The sequence below is a fragment of the Triturus cristatus genome, chromosome 4_2 (genome assembly GCF_964204655.1).
Source record: "Triturus cristatus chromosome 4_2, aTriCri1.1, whole genome shotgun sequence".
In the NCBI taxonomy this organism is placed as follows: domain Eukaryota; kingdom Metazoa; phylum Chordata; class Amphibia; order Caudata; family Salamandridae; genus Triturus; species Triturus cristatus.
The window spans coordinates 91,417,822-91,439,807 of record NC_140586.1 but is presented as its reverse complement, the minus strand read 5'-3'; the positions used below and the strand labels follow the sequence as shown (position 1 = coordinate 91,439,807).

General features: G+C 46.4%; 1 protein-coding gene across 2 annotated transcripts in view; it reads right to left on the bottom strand.

Moving 5' to 3' along the window:
• MAN2B1 (mannosidase alpha class 2B member 1) overlaps positions 1 to 19,264 on the bottom strand; it is a 240,577-nt gene extending 221,313 nt beyond the window's left edge. Inside the window, exons 1-5 of one of the 2 annotated variants that reach the window (XM_085600697.1) lie at positions 18,719 to 19,264; positions 17,048 to 17,150; positions 5,603 to 5,776; positions 5,085 to 5,278; positions 4,815 to 4,947 (exon numbers count right to left, since the gene is read on the bottom strand). In XM_085600697.1, the coding sequence (XP_085456823.1) occupies positions 4,815 to 4,947; positions 5,085 to 5,278; positions 5,603 to 5,636 (361 nt within the window). In that variant the 5' untranslated portion in view covers positions 5,637 to 5,776; positions 17,048 to 17,150; positions 18,719 to 19,264. The remainder of the gene's footprint in view (positions 1 to 4,814; positions 4,948 to 5,084; positions 5,279 to 5,602; positions 5,777 to 17,047; positions 17,151 to 18,718) is intronic. The other variant, XM_085600696.1, reaches the window with a different exon arrangement.
• Positions 19,265 to 21,986: the final 2,722 nt, after the last annotated feature.

Here is a 21,986-nt window from a genome sequence, read left to right as displayed (position 1 = left end):
CCATCTCCTAGAGCCAGTCCACCCTGAACATCAGTGACCCAAACAGGTTGGATCTCATGCGTGCCTACAAGGAATACGTTTTTGAACTACTTTTCCCATGGTGTACTCGTGACGCTATTAGGCGATGACAGGCGCTTTTATTTTTTAAGGTGTACGGATTTTATTGTTTGTTTGGGTACAGGCCTCTACACATTAAAAACATGTTAAACAATAGATGCCTTTAAAAAAAAATTTTTAAAATAACAATCATGACTTGGCGCACAACCTCACGACCACATTTAATACTTAGACATCACACTAGACTGAATTTCCCATAATTTTTTTTTTTCATGCAGAAAGAGGTCAGACGCCATTGTTTCACCCCAGTTGGCTTTTTTGTTTTTGAAGTGGAATTAAAAACTAGCCACTCTCTGTCTGGCAAGTCCGCTGACGTGTAACAGCAAACAGCTAAGGTAACAGTATTTTCCCTCCCTCTATATCCAGATTCCAACTAGGTGAAGATGGTGGGATAATGCGGTTGTTGATACGCTAGAGCGCAAACTTTTTTCATGATCTAAAGCTAACTGACTTGATGGTGCTTCACAAACCCCCAGAGTGCATCACATCTACAAGATTGTATGTGTCTAAGACAATAGATGTGATTTTGAATCATTACTCACGTGTTAAAACCCAAGGGTCATTACTATCGGATACCCAACATACTTACATGATGAGCACAATGTAATCCTAGATACAGTAATACTGGTTAGTGCACATTCCGTGGTTTAGTGGCAGTCCCGTTACACCTTGATAGTAATCCTCATGGTCAGGCTCTTGCTTAACTTCTTGCAGTAAGTGGAGACAATACAAATAAATACACAGACTGGTCTAGCTGTAGGCGGTGCTAATATCACAAAAAGCACCGTATATTTTTCACCCATGGATTGAGAGGTTGCTTGCGCCACACATATACTCACAGTAAGAGATGATTCATAAAAGAAAGTTGGTGTCTACATTTGTCCTTATTCCTGCAGGTAAAGACAACGGTGGATCGTTTCTAGAGTTTCTGGACCATGGTTTGTATTCCATATGCTTTTTCATTTCACTTTACACAATCCCCATTCACGTGTTGCAGAGTGGCTAGACTAGACTGGTTGAAAGCCTTAACAACTATTTTGAGGCTAATAAGAGGAGGAAACACGTTGACCCGTCGCACACATCTTGGTTAAGTATTTTCCCTTAGTGTTTTGATTGGAACCCTTGGGGCAGAATAAAGTGGTCTGCAGTCCCACCAAGAGGTTATCTTAATCTGTTCTCATTTCTGTCGCATATTATTGCACCAATGACTCACGCAGGAACACCTACTGTAAGAGCTACTCTCCTATGGGAGAGTTGTAGCCCACATCATAACCAACGCGCATGGTGTGAGGAGGAACATTATGATGAATCATGACACCCAAGTGTGTGTGGGGAGGGGGTGCCCTAAGAAATACAGATTTGCAATAATTAAGAAACTACATTCTTAGACATCGAGTACCTTGGTGGTTGTATATGTCTAGGGTGATACCCAACTGTGAGACACTACTGAATGCCTCCTACCAGTGCAGGAAAGCCATTGGAAGCTTTCCGAATATAGTTTAGTGCCTAGGCCCTAGGGGATATTCAAAAGAGGAGGCATCTGGGGGTAGAAGTACTCATCAGACATTGGAAATAGTATTGAGGCAAGATGGCGGCGTCAGGCTAGACGCCGGTAGCAGCTCCTGACCAGCCCGGCTCAAAACATGCATTTAAATATAACTACGTTACTTTGAGAGAGATGTTATACTTTCCTCATCACGATTGGGGGAAAAAAAAGTAGCAGTCTAAGCGAATCCTAAAACTGGGACCGAGATATGTTGCCTGACGAATCTGTGACTCTACCTGTTGAATTCGTGATCCCGAGGACGCCGCTTTCACTGCTAGCTTCAATCGTCGGATACGCTGTGTTATGGTCACTGGTCAGTAACCGCCTCCCCCTCGGCGCTCAGCCTCTCCTTGGGCAATCACACCTGAGCAGCGGTTCAGGGCACGTATTGCTGGCTGAACACGGCGCTGCTCGAGATACAATGGCCCCAAAGAACGCGGCTGCTCTTGCCTCTGCAGCAGCTAAAACAAGAGCGGCCCGTCTGGCCCTCCGTGACCAGGAAATGAATAACAGACGCGGAACCACCCGTGAGGAATCTGCGGGGGGGGCCAGCTGAAAAAACCCCGACTCACAACAGTGCGATCCTTCGTAGGACTCCCATTGCATCGCCATCTGACTCTGCCTCTGTTTCTAATCCCCCCACTGTGATCTCAATGATGCGCGCTGCTGCCAGCCAGAGACTTCAACACAAGTCGACCCGGCGTGCTCAGCCGAAGGAATTAACCGCTAACGATACTGCGGCAACTGGTGCGGCTGCCTCAGTAGCTGCCGGGATTGGTATGGAGAATATCGACGGCTCGGCGCCCGTCATCGAGCAGACGAAGAAGATTCCTGACTTGGATACATCTGACCACAGTGAAAGATACAGTGGAAGACAAGAGGCTATGCTCACCTCTGAGGGGTCTGATACTGCGATCACCGTGGTAAGTCAAGTGATTCTTCCTGCCTCTGCTCCTAATATTACTAATATCACTAATGTTAGAGATACCCCCTCAATCACCTGCGAGACTTTAGATCCCTCAGTGGCTCAGCCAAAGACTCTAGTTACCCTCACTACGATTGCTGGGCCGGATAATCCTAATGCCTCTACTGACAGTGGCAGCAAGAATAGCAGCAACTATACATCAGAACCGACTAGGGAAGTCCCGATAAATTCTGTTACACAACCGCCCAACAATATGGTCCAGCTAACAACTGAGCCGGAAGAGACTGCCGGTCCAAGCCGGAATGAAGAAGTTAAAACAATTAACAGTGCAACAAATGACCACCAAATTGACCCTATTGAGGCAATGGATGCGGACAAAGACATCACAGACTTTTATTCATTTTCAGAAGACATCAGTTTGTCAGGCGATACAGAGGATGAATTCGATGAAGTTGAGAATGATTTTGATTCGTACACCAGTACAGACTCAGATCTTAACCCCCCAAAGGAACTACGAGATAAAAGACGGACGATATTTAAAAAGATAAAAGGAGGCTGTGATGGAACAAATGAATTGACCTGGGATTACACCCCAACTGTCTTGAATTCAAATCAAAATCAGAATTTTACTGTAACGCCGCAGACATCATCTTCAAACCAAGCTCTAAACAGTGAACAAACTGATATTGCTGGCGTAACTGGGGCTACATTGTCACAAGTCATGGAAACAGTTCTACAAGCCATCGCATCTCATCGCGAAGAAACTTCAAAAGACAGCCGCAAGGCAAGAATAGCATTACAGAAGGTCCAAGGTGTCGTACGGAAACTGTCAAAAACGATGGGCGCCTTTACAGAAAGGTTACATGACATAGAAGAACGGATCGTTCTGAATGAAACTGAAGCTGCCAAAACAAATGAGCGACTTGAAGCACATGAAGCAGAGCTTAAAGATACTAGATGGAAACTGGAAGACTACGAAAATAGGCTTCGCCTAGGGGATATTCAAAAGAGGAGGCATCTGGGGGTAGAAGTACTCATCAGATTTTTTCCTTGGATCCTGGCTGGGGTGTTCCAATGTCGGGGTAGATTTCTTATATAAAAAAAAAGAGCAGCAGAGACAGGTGATATGTGGATAAACATAACATGTATCATTAATACTCCATAATACAGTGGCTTTTGAGATTCCAAGTTGCATAAGGGTACAGAGGACGCATAGTTCTGTTTCTAACATAAATCACACCTATAAAATGAAAACTAAAGTGGTGGAGTGGTATAGAATAGCATGCGCTAAGTCCCCCACTAGGGTAGGGTAAGTGTAGCGTTTCAACAAAACAAGTGATGTAGACAATGACTTCAGAAAATCATTCCATTTCCAGAAAGAAATACAAGCCTGGAAACAGGAAGTAGAAATCGGCGGCCGGGGAATTCCAGTGTTTCACAGCCTGCTGGAAGGGGAACGAGGCCTAGGCTGATATTGGTCGTGTGATGATACGCTTAGCAATTACGTCACACAAAATATCTCGATCGTACACACAGGCAGTCCGGCATGAATATGCTCTTCTTGGGAGCCTCTCCCTCCAATACCACGGGTTCAAGGTGCCTCCTGTAAAGCGGATCTGAGGCGTTGGAGTCTGGCCCTGGTTCTCCTGTTAAAAGGTCACCCATCCACTGGGAAGCTTGTGGAGAGATCAGTCCTCCCCACATGCCGAGGAAGTCAACCCTGCGTCCTGCTTTACCAGAGGGGAGGTTAGCCCCACTCCCAGACTCCCTTGTAAAGAGACCTCCCACAGGTGAGGCTCACCTCCAGCTCACCTGTGGAGCGATTGGCCCTTCTCATCTACACTGAGGTCTGCTCCCACCCCTGTAGCACACCTGCATGGGAGGTCAGTCACACTGCCACAGCTCCTGGAAATGTCACCCATGCCAACCTCACCTGAACGGAGTCACAATCAAGGTCTGCGGAAACGTGGAGTTGAACCAGACAGACCCCCGGCATCACTTGTTGACAGCTCAGCTGCCCTGCTTCTACCAGGGGATATCAGATGCCTTCCTGACTAAACATGGAACGGTCAGCCCCTCTTTCCTTACTTAGAACAGTCAGCCCCAACTCCCCTCTGGAGAGGTCAGCCTGACCCTCTGCCCAGCCTGTGCCTCACTCCCCCGTGAAAACATGATCCTTGCCCCTCTGTCGCACCTGTGAATTGGGCAGGCCATCCCCTGACTCACCTGTGAACAGATCTGCGGTGGGCGGCTCCAGGCTGCCACTGGCCCTCCAGATCATCTCCATCTCGCGCAGTTTTTCCCGGTTTTTCTTGTCTTGGTAATCCAAGCGACCAAAGAAATACCCATCGAAGCCCATCTGGAGAATGAGAAAATAAAGCACTTGTAAGCAGGGGGTTGTCGGGGGCAGTCCGAGTCGGAGTAAAGAGCAGGGAAGACATGCCCAGATTGAAAATTCTTGCACCAGCGCCAACCACACAACAGAGCTCTTCTCACCTGGGCGAAGAGCGAGGCCTGCTCCCTGGAGTGCCCGAAGGGGTCAATATGCCATGCCACCCGTGGGCGCCCACACTCTCCAAACGTGTCCTGCAGGAAGCGAAGGCCCAGGGTCATCTGGTCAATGATGGCACTGTAGTGGGTGGCAGCCTCGTCGTTCATGGTCCAGCCACCATTCATGAACTCCAAGCGCCCTGCGAGGGGGTGGCATACGGCAAAGAGAGAGAAGTTGAAGTCAAGCGCCAGACCCAGGAAAAATTATAGCCGCGCTAAAAGCACGAAGGACAAATGTGAGCTGCGTCATGGGCAGGAAAGGAGAGCTAGAACCATACCTGGACGGCAGAAGTGAGCTAAAACTATGCCCAAGAGGGGTATAGGCAGGCATGAGCTGCAAGCTAGTGCAGTGCCACAGGAGTACTACACTCAGTCCCTTGACAGAATAGAGCCGATGGGCACCCCATTTCTATAGCTTCCCATGACGCAGTCTTATGCTGCGTGGCGGCTTATGGCACACATACCTTCATTCACGAGCCCCGTTACAGCTTGCTTCATGGGCAATGTCTGCAGTGCCCACCATCGAGCAAAGAAGGCAATCTCCACATAGATGAAGCGCTTGGAAGGGTCGGAGAGGAGCTGAGGGATGACAGAGTCCAAGATATAGCGCACGCCCGCATGCTGCTTTTCATTGCGAGCTAAAAGAAAAGAAACAAGCATTGGAAATGCAATCGGTCGCGCATTTGTTGGAGTTATTAGCATTGTAAATCGCAATGTTTTTTACTTATGTTATGGAGTGTATGTATGTGGTGCCAGCCGCGGTCGGTAGGAGTAGCTGCAGGGCGGTGACGTGGGGAGGGGCAGGGTGGGGGGTAGTAAACTATGGATTAGGAGGTTTACAGGTAAGATAACATAAATTAATAAAACAAATTTCGTCTCGTGCACTGCATTGGGGATGCAGTGCGCGCAACGAAATTCGTTTTATTAATTTATATGTTAATTTACCTGTAAACCTCCGTAATCCATAGTTTACTACCCCTCACCCTGCCCCTCCCCACGTCACCGCTCTGCAGCTACTCCTACTACCGACCGCGGCTGTGTGGTGTGCTGTGGAATTATGTGGGTTGGATTGGATTAGTTAGTTGTGTAATTGTGTGGAGTGGAACGGTGTGGTGTGTAGTGGATTGGAATTATGTGGATACTAATTATCTGGAATTGAATGTATTGGAATTATGTGGAGTTGGATTCTGTGTTTGAGTGCAATTATGTGGAATGGTATTTTGTGTTGTGGAGTGGTATGTAGTGGAGTTTAATGACGTGGTGTGCTGTTGATGGCTGCCTTCCATTGTACAGAGACGCCTATAAATAATATTTATAAAATTATATAATACATGATGTAAACAGCTAAATATTATTGCACTTGGTAAGGATATGCCCTTCCCACCTTAATAAAACAAAGGACTATGTTGTGGGTCTTTTTTTTGTAGAACTTTGCACAGAATGCCTATTACTTAGCGAGTCACGTAGCGCCGCTGGAAAGGAAGTTCCCTGTATCAGCTCAGCACTTTAGCGCAACGCCACACTCAGTACCAATGCACTGCACTTTGAGATTTTACATGTGCCACCAGTGCACTGCAGTTAGACGTATTATAGGTGCCATTGCCCACTGCACTCTGATATGTCACATGAACAACCAGTGCACTGCAGTCAGATGTTATAGGCACCACTGTGCAGAGTTGTTCTGCTTTTATAAATGTCACACACACACACCAACAGCCTGCCATAATGTGATTGCTGCCCTAATTTTAGTTAATGTGACCCATTCTTACTGTCGTACAATCTCAGGCATTCCAGCGCAACCCTACGCTACATACAAGCGCGGCTGGGAAGATGCGCCCAACTGTTAGTGCAGTTACTGCCTCCAAGTGATGATTCACTAGAATGGCTGCCCTTCAGACAATCCCAGTACTGTCTGTATCACCACTTCCCACATGCTGGCGCCGGCAACACTGGCCTGTGTTTGAAGGGCTGCATGCATTCCCTAAGAATGGATTCAGCCATTTTTGGGAGGGTGGGCCTGCCTACTTGACCTCTGGGGCTACTCCTTGCTGTGGTAATAAGCGGTGTGGCCCCTGCCATCCTTGGTGGACTTTTATCTGGCTTCAAAATTATTCCGGTGAAAATAGCTTATTTTTTTCTCCTTTTGTTGTCCTTCCGTTCAAAAACGATGTTGCATTAAACAAAGGGCAGGAACTGTAAAGGAAGACTAAAGCTGGGCTCTGCAGGCATCGGCTTCTATTCTGGTAAAAAAATGTGAATAGGTTGAAATAAAAGTGTGCTAGTGTCGCCTGGACATTCTAAACCGCTGCCGTGTAAGCAGCCTTTCCCAAAAAAATGCGCAGGCCATCATTTTGTCAGAAAGTCCTAGAAATGATAAATTTCCTAGTTTCTCTGGCAACCCTGCCAAACACTGAGCTATGGGTCTGGAACGATGGCAGGGAACTCTAAAATGGCACAGATACTAGGAAAACGACTAGCAAAGATTCAAAGGCTCCCTCACAGCCCCATGAAAACTGGCACCGAGCGAGAATAGCGCTTTTTGGCTGGGGTGTTGATGAATCACAGGCTTGGCGCTCGGCACGCAGCTGAAATAGTCACAAGACCAGTGACACTGACGCACAATCAGGCACTCTTCATACATATGCATAGCGTCTGACATTCTGTCACTGACACAATTAAACATAGACTTGTGTAGAGTGCCCGACACCACATTTGTCAAAGTGTGCACGTATAAGCAATCCGACTCACTTTTCAAATACAGGACGACAAATGCCAATTCAAGCATACATGCATGCAACACACAATCACACAAAAAGTGACAAGCACACCGAAAACATGGGTCACTTGCACAGTCTGACACTCTCACTCACAAGACTTCACCTACATACACAAACATCACACTCACACACATCATACACGCACGGGCTTGTACTTCTACAGGTTTATGACCCTCCATTACCATGCTGAGTTCCAGTCACTCGGCGGCTGTGACCTCCACACTCTCTGGTCACCTCTACAGGTGAAGGAGAGGACCGGCATGGGCAGCAGAACTAGAGAGTGACTCAATGATTCTTTGAAACTGACGACAGACTTGGGAGTAGAAAAGTACAATTCTTGCTTAGCTGCCAATCAATCAAGCATTTGCAATGCAATAGGTCTCGTATTTGCTAGAGTTTGAGCTATTGGCTTTGTAAATGACAGTGCCTTTTATTTATGGTTTTGAAAACCTGAATCGGTGCATAAACACGGACTTTATCATTGCATACGAGAAGCTTGACTTTGCTACTCGTAAGCAAGGACTACAAGTACAAAGTGCGCGTTTAAGCACGGCTTGTAGGTTTTCAAAACATATAAATAAAAGGCAGAGGGAAAGTTAATTTTGAGTTTTAGCCTACTAATAACTATAAACAATCAGTCTCTCTCTTCAAACTGACATTTTTTGTTTAAAAAAAACTTCAATAAATGATTGATGAATAAGTAAACCCTTACACAAAACAACCTCCTGTGTCTATACACTGCCTTCAAACAAAGACTAATGACAAAAGGAGTACACGCAGTTACAAGTAACATATTTTTTTGTTGTTTTAGGAACCAATTATGGTCAGACACGTTGCTTTAAACTTACTCGTCTCATTTTCAACACCACATAATGCATTCTTCTTGGATACAACCCTTGACAATATGTCACTCACTACTAGATGAAGCTTGTGCAAAATGGTAGAGAGATGAAGGCAAGTCACACTAACTGCTAGGTCCAGTTTAAATTAATATAGTCTGACAAGGGGCTGCTGCAAACCATAATAATCACTTTTTTAGACAAATGTGTGTAATACACTTCAGAGAAGAATAAGCCACAAGATAAAATGCAACAACAAAAAAAGTCAGGAACACAAAGGTTCCACAGTGTAGTGCCAAAATACTGAACGTCCATAACCTACAGTAAGATGAAACGCTGAACACAACATGAAAGATGGCAGAGGCCATGGGTTTTGAGTTTAGCATGATGAAATGTTTCGTCTACCCTGCAGCAGGTTGTTTTTTTTTTGGGGGGGGGGGGGGGGTGAAACCATGTATGAATGGTTTAGAAGTATTCTAAAGCATAACAAGCATCGGCGAAACCATTAGGGATCAGGACTGGCCTTAATGTGCGAACACGCACAAACCTAAGCAATTACACAGACTTTATGTCATCTCATTCTGTAACCTCCTGCATGGCACCACAGGGTAGCCTAAGAAGATATGGAAAAAGAAGGACACGGAAAAGTGTTATTTGCATAGGGAGGCACAATCTGCATCTTTCTGAAGGTCTCTCCTTTGGTTCTCAAAATAAACCCAGACTTACTGGCTTCACCAACAATAGTTTGTTTTTCTGGGGCAAATAGTATGATTTACCATTGGTCCCATGTCTGCCTGCAGTCCCACAAAAATCAAGTTGCCCCTCCATGAGGAGACCCTGACAAGCCTAAAAGCAGTTAATGCTGTAAGTGCTCCGGGTCAGGAATAGGGTTCTAGCAGTTGGACTGGACCTGGCATTGAATATAGTTCTTCTACTCCCGGAGGAGCACATTACAAAGAGGACTGTTATTTGGTCATATTAATTACCAGTGGCTGTTACTACTGTGCACTTTGTGGTTGCTGCACCTTCTGCCCGGGGACCCTGCTGAGGTTACAGCTGTGATGGAGACCCTGCTGAGGTTACAGCTGTGATGGAAGCTGTAACCACCGCTGTGGTGTATTGTGTGAGGGCAAAAGCACTGGACACAAACAGCCAAAATGCCAGCGTTCATATGATAAACTAAAACAAGCATTGGCATAGCCAATAGGTCTCGCCTTTGGGACCTTATAAGTGTTTAGCCAGGCAACAGTTGCGTAACTAAATACTAATAAGGTCCCAAAATCGAGACCCATTGGCTATGCCAAGCGGCCTTGCAGCCGCGAAAGTGAAAGTGATCGCGGTAAAACGGCACACGCCGGCGCACATGCACTGTAGCTCTAGGCTGGCCTGGTAGCACTTTTTGGAGCCCTCTCAAGAAGTCTCGCCAGACCAGCGCATGCGCTGGGTCAGGCGAGACCTAAATAGACCCAAATTGCTACAGTTATTTCAAGCTACACCTACAACGAAAGTCTTCCTACCTAAGCGACTTCATCCAACTACTGGCAAATGAATTGACCAGGCACCGTAGAGCTGCAATCAACATCCCAAAGCCCTTCTCTCACATGTTTGTGTAAAGTAAAGGAAGTTCACGCTTCCTTATGAGCACCGGTCTAAAATAACTGCCCCGCCTCTAAAACCTCACTGGTTTTGTTACACAACAGTAACACTATAATGGAAGTGTCAGAAAATGTAACTGCCTGTCGCATGGTTAGCATCATTTCTAACGAATCTGTGTCTTCTAGAAATATTGTTGCCCCACGCTGCGCTTCAAAGGCGCTCATGCAATTCAGGTTTTAAAAACGGAAAATAAATGTGATTTCTTTCTCTGAGAAATTCAGCTGGCCCCTGCACTCTCAGATGTTTTTTGCACGGGAGAAGGAAGCCGCAAGCCGGGTCCTTTACTTACGAAAAATCTTTTTACAATTCTTTTTGGAATCTGGAAGGGTGAGGTAATGCCTGCTGGCACCGCCCAAGTCCGTTTTGTTCTATTGATCGAGATGCGCTTTTAGACTCCTGTCCTGACTGCACCCTGGAGCATGTGATGCAGCCAATGTTTAGGAGCAATGCAGTAAGCCCGTCGAGGTGGACGCGGAGAGCTGACGGTGTCAGAAATGCTCATTTGGATTTGCACTGGTTGGCAGCAGTGGCGCGTCACCAAATTTCCCTCCCCCCCCCCCTTTCCAGAATGTGATGAGCGCCCCATGTCTCGCATGTCTCACAGATATTGTTTGGCCTTGTGCTGCATAGGGCCTCCCTTGCAGGGTTAGGGATGGGGGTTCCTGGATAGTTGACCCCCACCCCAACCCCGCGCTGCAGGGGCCTTGTTACACCCCTGAGTGACACACAACCCTGACTTTCGTGGTGTTCGTCATCCCGCGCTGCATGGATCGTGTGCTGCCTATGTTGGAAGCATGCTCCTGGAACTCACTTTTTATTGTCAATTATTAAAAGGTGTTACAAGAATGCATATGTCTTTGCAAACAAAAGCCTTGCTTTGCAAGGCTGTCTTCTGCGATAGACGCGCATTAACTGTATTATAGGCTTTACTGAAATGTCAAATATAGTAATGTTATTCCACGTGGTTCATGATCTACTAACGGAAAGGACCAAGAGATAAATATTAGGTCAGAACTGTGCAGTACTGAAAACAAACCGTTTATTTTCGCAGTAACCAGTTTGTAAACTGTTTGAACTGTAAACATGTCGTTGTTTTACGTTTCCTTTTTGAATTTTACACAGACTTATTTTACAAAGTAACATAAAAACAACCCTAGGAGAGGAGTTTACAAGTTAGTGTCTTTTCAGTCAACACAGAACCTGGTATTGAATGAACCTTGTTTACAGGCTTGAGGTCAGGCATGGAAATGGTGTTTATACAGGCCACCTGTGCATTGCTGCTATTACTGCTCCAGGGATTTGGAGGTTTGTGTTGCTCGTGCCTTCCGGGGGAGGGGGGAGGTTGAGTGTCTGGCGCTGAATAGAATCGAATGCCGCATGCCACACATGAATGCGGGAAAGTCAAGTGAGGACTGAATACGTGGTGTGTGCGCAGGTGTAAACAAGCTTTCGGCTTTGGCAAAGGCATCCGCGCATCGCGATTTCACTTTATGCCAAAGCGGGATGCAAACAAAAAAGTGTGTCGGGAGTAATAAAGGGGAGAGTGTCACGCCGCCGGTAAATGATCAAATCCCGGTGGGTGTGGCTAAAAGGAGACAGGGTGGCAACAAGCAGCGATTTACATGCAATCATTGCACTGCCTTCGGCATAATTCGTTACGCCAAACGACGCGCACGAATCAAAACTGAAGGCGGAGCTGGGACAAGGCTTCTGGAATCGTATAGGTTCCAAGAAGCCTCGTAAGACGAGAGCAGCGCATGCGCTGCTTACGTCACGAGACCTAACAAAAAAAAAAAATAAATAAATAAAACTTGAGCACAAGTACAGCTGAGGAGAGTTCAAGACTGTTCTGCGACAATGACACTCTTAAGGATCCTTGGATAGGTCCAACCAATACAAGGACTTCAAGTTCATCTCATGTGTGACCGCTGTGTATGAACTAGGCATGGGTGGAATTTCAGTTACGCTGGAGTAATCTGAGTATTTTCAGTAAATCTTAGATGCAGAATTACTGATACCGTGATAACACCTGCTCGAGTAATTAAGAGTAATTGGGGGGTGGGGGTAAATCCTACAGCGAGAGCACATTCTGCTCACTGTTAGTGTTCTGTTGTATTTAGCACGTACTCTGTGCAAAATGCATCCTCAATCCCATTTTGGACGCAAGGGTGCATTTTGCAGTAAGAAAATAGCGATAAATACTGGCAGTAAGTTGGGGGAAGATCCTACCCCAAGTGCACATTTAGCGAGTGCAAGTGGCTGCTCATGCCTGCTCTTCATTTTCTGCTGCATTTAGCTCTATTCTGTAACACAAAACGCATCTGTGCGTCCATTTTGGATGCAAGGGGGCCTTTGTGTCCGAATGATAATAAATGTTTATTGATTAGTGAAATAAACCCTTAATATTATTCCTCATGGACAAAAGTAAACAATAAAATGTCTTCTGCTTTTTTTTTTTTTTTTTTAAGTATTGCGAGCTATACATTCTCAGTTATAATTAATAGTGTTCATGTACCTCTGATGAGGCTCGTAGCTTATACAGTTAAGATCTTACTGAATCATAAAATTGTCACATTTATCTGCTTACATAGCCTGTACAATAACGTTTTTTATTTATCCGTTACTTTCTCATTCTATAATATAGTTAGCATTTCAAGTTTCAGTGCCTGCTCATGAAGATAGAGAAATGTGATCAGTTTACAGTTCATTTGAGGATCTGACGGATTATTATGGCCGCTCTGCAAGTCCTTATTCCTCTGATGTTGAGAGCTTTTCTTAATAAAGTGACTCGTGCTGTGTAAAGTTTGGGACATGTGCAAATTAGATGAATAAAGTCATCTTTGTTACTGCTACAGAGTCAGCATAGTATAGGCCCTTTGTGGACCAGGTCAGCTGGTCTGCAATCGACGGCAGTTTTCCAAAGCATAGGGCCATTAATTGTCTTCTTCAATAGGTCGAGAATGTAATACTTAAATTAGGGGCCAGTGCAAGAGTCTTAGCAATTTTAATCACCATCTAGGCGTGCTATCTCGAGCTAAAGAAGTTTTTTTATCAAATAACAAGGAGTGAAATGTTGCTGCTTTATTTATTACTTGCTTGAAGGTTGAGAAAGACAGGTTCTGGTTCCTTAGTTCGCCCGTGCAGGTAGTTGTTAGCGCATTTTGAAGGTATTGATTATATTCATTTGTGTGCTAACAAAATACTGCTAAATATAAAATTACTCTTCTTGCAGAAGCCCGCTGAATGGGTCATTCTGTGCAATTATGATACATGGATTTACGCCCACACCTATAATGACCCAGAAGCACCGGTTAAAAGATTAGGGACAGGGTATATTTCAGATAATTGACAGGACTCAATATATTGTTGCCCAAAGACAATGTGGGGGTCCACCCACAGCGCAGCATGTGTAGTCCAGACTGAGAGGATGTGGTGTTACTGCCAGAGCTGCCTACTTTGAAACTGATGAGCCAGGTTAAATTCTTTGCATCAGCCGAGCATCTTGTGATCCTGGGCAAGTTACATAATCTCCCTGTGCCCCAAAAATAAAAGTTCCAGTGTTATTTTCGAGCATTAGGTTAAGCAAGAAGTGAACAGGTGCTCTCGCCCAGGTTTAAAAAGATGGCATCAAAAGGTGCGGTTAAATCCTTCGCGGCGCTTCAGCGCGAGTATGAGCTTAGTGACAGAGAGTTCTTCCGTTATGCACAGGTTCGGCACGCCCTGCTTTCGGTCTTTGGGGAGGGGACCACGGTCCCTTCTTCTTCGCCTCTCGAGGACCGCATACTCGATGGTCACGTCCCCGACAGTACTATCTCCCTGATTTACAAAAAACTGATAAACAATCGGGCTGACCTCTTGGTGCGTCTTCGGGAGGCTTGGACGGGAGATGGGGTGGAGCTGGACGATGAGGACTGGCAGACTGCACTGTCATCCCCTAAGGAGGTGGCCATCCCGGCCCGTCTCCGCCTGGTCCAGCTTAAGATTCTCCATCGTGTATATGTGACGGGCCCCCGCCTGGTCTCGATGGGGTTTTCAGACGACGGACTCTGTAAGCGTGGCTGCGGGCTCAGTGCTACCTTTCTCCATATCCTATGGAAATGCCGCGAGGTGGCGGAATACTGGCGCCGGGTGCATGATATTATGAGACGAGTCACCGGGGTCGCTCTGCTGCGGAGGTGCGTCGTTGTGTGCTGAATGTATGGGAGCCCAATGACTGCAATGCGGCTCAGGCTCGGTGGGCGGCCTTGGGGAACATGATTGCAAAGAGATATTGCACAGCTTTGGGGTTCCCAGCGGCCTCCCACCGTGTCCGTCTGGAAGGAGAACATGGACCGGTGCATGTTCAGGGAGAAAACGGTGTATGTGGCTCGTGGTAAACCGGGGGCTTGGGGTAAAATTTGGGGGCAGTGGAACACGTATCGTGGGTCTATCTGTGCTCCCCCTTTGGTGGATACGTCCGGGGTTGCCTCGTCCCCCTGATCCTTGAGGTTCCTTGTGCATCTCGTACTTCGGAGTACAGATTTGGTTCGCTCGTGGCCCCCCCCTCCCTCTCAGGTCTTCTTTTATTGACCGCCCTCGGGTGGTTGGTGTGTTGACTCCCCCGGCTGGTGTTCGCCGCCCTTCATAAGTCGTTTCGCCTTGTTTGTTGTATTTTTCTTTTTTTGTTGTTATTTATACTAAAAGTGTGTATTCTGATTTCCCTTATGTGCAGTCTGATCTACTGTGATAGTGCGGAGCCCCTGTGGGCCAGTCATTGTTTTCTGATATGCTGGAAAATTCGACTACTAGCGGCCGGCCCTGGTGGTTGTAGGCCCGTGTTTGTAACCCTTTTTATGCACAATAAAATCTTTAAAAAAAAAAATGATGGCATCAGTATTTCATGAGGGGCGCCAGCTCGGATAATTAGAGAGCCCTATACAATGACCCAATAGAAAAACAAATGTAGGTATCCCCTCACAAGAAGGATTTTGGATGGAAAGGGTTTGTGTTTATTGTTGCCATCCTCAGCTTGTGCTGCAGTGGTTATCAAATGTATTCAATTCTGCAACTGATAGGATATGGTCACTTTTCCTTTTATTTTAATGGTTTGAACCCATGCAAAAAAGATCCAAGCTGATCGCAGCAGAGGAACAGGCCTTTGTGGTCAGAAAGTTGGAAGAACTTAGATTTTGGATTTCTGTTTAAGGGAGAGAGAGAGAGAGAGAGAGAAAGGAGGATGCTGGTGGCTAGATCACCGGAAGAGATTTTTTAGATAGTGAACAGATGAGCGCATGGTTTCTATGTTCAAGGTAACTAAAGCACAAATCTAGAGACTAACAACAAGTTATCCCCTTTTCAGCTCCCGATCCACCATTTCCTCCTACGTGGCCTCTTTCACATGTGTCCCGGATGTTTAATCTAAGCTGTGAAGATGGAGACCTTGGATCTGGTGTCACATATCAAATCTAGTTAATCCTAGTAGCACAGGAGGTGATGAGGTAGGATTTGGATCCTGTGCCTCATCTCCCAGGTGGCGGATGTCTGCTGCTACAGAGGCGGTAGGACAGGGTCCTTGGAACAGCACACAGTATGACGTTAATCTTTCTCCATAGAGATATTGAAGGGCACAGAAGGTCTGTAGACCTTGCAGATTAAAATTATCTGTCAACTAAGGAAACCGGTAAAAGCTTCTGACAGTTACCACGGCAACTCAGGAGGACCTTCTAATATCCTGCTATTCTAAACTATATTTAGTAAAATGTATACAAAGCCAATGGAAGATTTACTATTAAACATGCAAATCATCTCTTGTCCCATAATGTGCCACCCCCTGTGCAAAAAAAGCCCTCCTCTTCTGCCCAGCCAGCCTTGTTGAAAGCCATGCATATTTTCAACACCCCCCCTTCCACACACAAACTAGGTCGCCTGGTCCCTACTGAAACCCGGCAGTCCAAATCCAAATTATCACTACGAGACATGGTTCAGTGTATGGCTGTACCCCATGCTTAGTATGCAGCAAACTTGTCTACCAAGATAAAAGTTGAAACCATAATACCCAATGTGCCAGGAACTACGATAAAAACACCAATAACCTTAGCTATCAAACTGCACTTACAGAAGTGGCTCCTCTTTGGGTCTAAATAACAGCTATCTAACTCAAAGAAGCTGGGTTTGTTTGATCTTTGAAGGCAGAAACATAACATTTGGATTTGTAAAGTGCACATTCATCCAGTGGGGCACGTTTGTTATCCAACTCAATACTACTCAATTTATCGACCATGGAATGAAGAAAGGCGTTGCGTGGACCCGCTGGGATTTGAACCGGTGACCACAAGGTCAAACTCCAGATGCCTCGAGTGAGTGCCTTACTTCACCGAACCACCAGAAATATGTCCTTGGAGACACGTCTCTAAGCAGTGTGCGTAACCCGGGGGGCTACTCTACTGGGATTGAGACGTGTAACAAACAAGTTATTCCCAAATCTCGGCTTATGAAACATGAATCTACAAAATAATATTTAGGACCGATTACTAGCGAACTCAGAAAAGTTGAACTGTTTGTACAGCAGTTATTTGTCCATGTCTAAAAAATATTTTTTTTAAAAAACACAAACCTACATTGATAAATAAATGTCTAGTGCACGATCGCAAAGTCTCACCTCCATAGAAATACTGGTCCACAGTTTTAAGCCAGCCAACGTCATCATGCGTGTGGGGCACCAGATGTACATTCAGGAAACCAGGTTTGGTATCCGGGCAGGACTACGAAATTAAAAAAATATTTACAATTATGCATACGAGATTAAAAAACAGCAGCAAACATTCTGCTTACTTCTGCAGACATATCACCAACATCCGGATGATAACACGTTAATCTGATATGGTGGTGGGGTAAGAAAAGCAAAGAATATATTTCATGCTGCAGGCTGGGGAGGCGAGGCACAGTAAGCGCTGATCTTACGTTTATTTTCTCAATAATGCTTACTGAGTCTCAATAATGTTTACTTCGATTGGTCTGGTATCCTCGCATTTTTGTCTCAACCATTTATGAAGGGCATGACTGAGGTGTTTACGCCATAACTGAAAGTGAGAATTGTAATTTATTTTTCAGCCATGGCCCTTTTAGAGGCTTCATGCACAACAATTCTAACTGAGGACGATTTTCTAGACCTGAAATGTCCATGTTTTGGAGTCATGTAAACATTGGCTGTTAAGACGATTCTAGTTAACAAAGAAAGCAAACCGCTATGACTGCCCCAAAGCCATCATTTCCCCCATTCATTGGGCAGGAATGAGGATTAAAACGTCTAGCACGGCGATGGAAAATGTGGCAGTGAATGTTACAAAAGAACTTCAGTCATAGAACAAAGTCCACTTGCCCCCAAGCAATTGCGAAACAGCCACACTCGTGACACGGCAAATCAAATCTACAAGCCACCCCCGGCACAACAAGGAATTCATAATGAACCCCAAATATACTGATATCAAGACAATTCAAAGTGAGACCATATATTCAAGTCACTGTTAAATGAAGTGATCACTTCAACAAAAGTAGTTCTCAACTTGTCAAAGTTGTAATATGAATGATATAGAAAAAATGCAGGTCAGCCCTGAATTTATCATTGAGATTCATGGGACTAAAATAATGAAGAGATTCACAAAAGGAAGCTAGTCATTATTTTATATTTGAAAACTAGGCTAACAAGAGTTAGCATATGGACAATAGCTCACACCACGTTATTGGCAATCTAATCACTTCGTGACAAAGTCACAGACTAAACTATCACGTGGTCAAGAGATCATGTTTGAAACTTACTTTTCCAAAGTTCTAGAGCTGTCAAAGTCTTATGAATGAGTAGTAACAAGTAACAAACGTGATTGCATCACAGGTCGTAATGTCATACCCTTTGACGTGAATTATATCAGACAGGTTCATCAGTAAAATGCAAAAGATAAAAAAATACAAACGTAAAATTAATAAAAACAACAAATTCTTAGGAAAATAGACTCCTAGCTGACAGCAGCCCTGAATGGATACCATCTGCGGGGTGGGGGGCATATTAAAGCAGTAGAGAAACACTATGGTATGGCCAAAGCAGCTTCTACCATCAACTGAAGTGTGTGTAGGAGGGTTGCTCCTGTGGTGGAAGTTTTTTTTTTTATTATTATTATTATTATTATACAGGCGGTACAGCTCTCGGGAGCTATTGGCATATAGCATAACTCTAAACATGTTTAGAAGTCAGTTTCTAGCTGTTCGGTTGAGTGTAGTGTTGTATTTAGTCTGGTATAAAACAGCTTAAACCAAACTCTAAATCCGTATCACTCACAATGAGCGCGCCTTCAACCAGGAATGACTTGTCAGATAACTGCACGCTGCATTCTGGGACTCGTGGTGTTGATAAATGAGTTTAAGTATAGAGCCAAATGCACGAGACAAAAACTGCTGATGTCGGATAAAAAAAGACAAGAATGGCTGAAGGTGTCGCAAATGGTAGAGGGGCACTTGGCAGCAACTGCTGCTGCGAAGCCAAACTTCAACTCCAAGAAAGTACAACAGTGGGGCGGTGAATTTATGTAAGGATGTCCCAAACGAAAATGTCCGTCACATTACCAGGTGACTTCAGTCCTCTTTCTATGGCCACGGCAGTACCTCTTCCCTGAACGCTGCCACAGGTCTCACCAGGTACCCAGCCTCACCTGGTACCCACAGCCAACGGCTTCATCTTGAGGCAGCTCGGCTAGGAGCATCAACAGGAACAGTGCAACAGCCATGACCACCGAACGGTCATGTGATCTCTCACGGCTCCAGCAGCCCTCATTTATGGAGCCCACGCTTCCGGCTAGCACTGCTCGCAGAAAGACGTCAGCGTCTCATCCTCAGCTGATTGGAGAGGGTGGGGCTTGGTGTCAACAGAGACAAGGAGGGCACGTGAGACAGAGGAAAAGAAACTAGAAAAGCAGAAATATAATAAACAGTGGGTAATAATAAGGAGCATGGGTGTGGAGTAAAGAACAGGCTAGGGAGTGCCCGAGTTTACTGCCAGTATTTGGGAAGAGCTAAGCAAGGGAACTGACCTATGAAACGCTTTATTCTGGATAAAGCTAAGTATTGCTTGGCTTTAAAAAGGAAGCGAATGCTGGTTAACTATAGAATGTTGTAACCCGTGCTCGACCTAGGAAGAGGAGGATCATGTGAAAGGCACAAAGTATTTGAATGTGGCCTGTGAGAGCATATCCCTTCCACCCATCTCAAGCTGTCCCATGCCAGATGAATGTAGTTGCTCGTGCAGTCCACAGGTTTCAAGCTGCCCCATGCCAAGCGGAAGCAGAAGCTCCCACAGCCCATAGGTCTTAACCTGTTCTTCCAGTGAACAGCAGTGGGGTAACGAAAATGTAGGGGGGCCCCTGTAGTGTGCGTTCTAGTCTCGCACGCTGCGTGAGGACGCGGCGCGCGAGATGAGAACGCGGGCGGAAGCACTGCGCATGCGCGAGCCGCGAGGCGCAGAGATAGAGCCTGCCGCAGCGCGAGAAGGTTGTGTGGCCCGGTGCTCTTACGTGTATTTGTAATACTTAATAAATAGTGTTGTTCTACGAAGCCTGCATCCATGTGCTGATTGAGAGTACCCACCAGCATCATTACAGTGGCGACGAGGATGGGATTGGTGCAATCTTAGCCAGCTGAAGGACCCTGAACCACCGACAGGGAGCACAGGCCAAGGCAACAGTAACAAGCACAAGGGGAGGACAAGAAGCGGAGCGGTCCCCAAAGAACACACACGAAGAGCGCGGCAGAGGCAGTGAACACAAGGTACAGACCACGTGCAGAGGCCTATAGACAGGGGCGCAACTGCGAGAAACCCACGTGAAGCCCAGTCGCAGAGGTACAGACCGCGTGCAGAGACCTATAGACGACGCGCAACTGCGATAAGCACACGGGAAGCCCAGTCGCAGAGACCCTGGCGGAAGCGGCAGCAAGCAGCGAAGGGGGGCCAAAAGAGAAGCGACAGCAGGAGCAGGGAAGACCAGAGCGGGGAGACACACCGGGAAGTCCAAGAGGCCCAGGCGCGGCGCCAAGTAGGAGGGAAGAGATGAGCACCCAAGGGTCCTCGCTAACGGCGCTCATACCATTTCTGCCAAGACCGGGAGAACCCCAAATGAAGTGGGAGGACTGGCGGGAATATTTTAATTACTACCTGGCGGCCCTCGAAGATGAGAACGGTGAAGAGTTCCCCAGCGCGAGGAAGAAAAGAATACTCCTGCGTAACTTAGGCCCGGAAGGCATAAGAGTCTACCAGAATCTAGTGCCGCCACTCAGGCAAAACGCGGACGATGACGTATTCAAGCACGCCATGGAGGACCTTGATGCCCACTACCGCCCGGCGGTGAGTGTCTCTATAGACAGGTACAACTTCCAACAGAGGAAACAGGAGCCGGGAGAAACCATCGATGAATACGTAGCAGCCTTGAAGAAACTGGCAGTGACTTGCTAATATGGTGCCCTGCACGATGAGTTCATCAAAGACCAGATCGTCATGCATACCACGAATAAAAGTGTGCAAGATAAACTGTGGGCGAATAGCGAGGCACCTCTGAAAGACGTAATAGCGATGGTGAAGAAAGCGGAGTTGACCAAACGTTGTGCGGAGGCAGCAAAACGGGAAGTGGTCCCCAAAGTCATGGTGAACAGAGTGGATGAAGCAGATGCGCAAGGAAGAAGCAGGCAACCGGCGCAGGAGGGCAGAGGACCCCCGAAGTGGAAAGGGAAGACGGGCCAAACGGGGAAGCAGGCCAAAGACAACAACGGAGCCTGTTACAGATGCGGCAGTCCCGCACACGCAGCCCAGGACAGGAGATGCCCCGCGTTCCGGGCAAAGTGTATGTTCTGCGGCATAATGGGTCACTACGAGAAAGTCTGCCGGAGGAAAACGAAGAGACCCGTGGTGAAGTACGTGGAGCAGGAGATACCAGGAGAGGAAGATGAGCAAGAGGAAGACGTGGAGATCCTGTGCATTGAGGATCAGGTGCTCGGGATAGACGGGAAAAGAACCCGCAAACCCCAATGCGACATGACGATTGGAGGGGTGAACATCCAAATCGTAATAGACTCGGGGTCTCCATACACCATCATCCAGAGAACAGTATGGAAGGAGCAGTTCGAACCTACGCTGGGACCGAAGCTGGAACCCCCAGACATTCGGCCGGTAACGTACAGAGGAGATCCAATACCCATGGTAGGGTACCGGAAACTGACCTTTGAATTCCGGGGAAGACAAGCTGAGTGCAAGCTGTACATAGCGGAGAAAGGCCCCTCTGTACTGGGATGGATGGACCAAGGGGATCTAGGGATCAAACTAGATCTGGGAGGTGACACACAAGTCCTCTTGACAGCGCCAGGGAGCTGGCCGGTACTGGAAGCAATGAAGCACAAATTCCCGAAGGTGTTTGGAGGAAAGGTGGGGAAACTGGAGAAATTTACACACAGGATAGTACTTAAGGAAAACTCCAGCCCGGTGTCCCACAAAGTCAGGAACATACCCTTGGCGGTGAGAGAAGCGATGCAGACGGAGCTACACAGGTTGGAAAAAGAGGGAATAA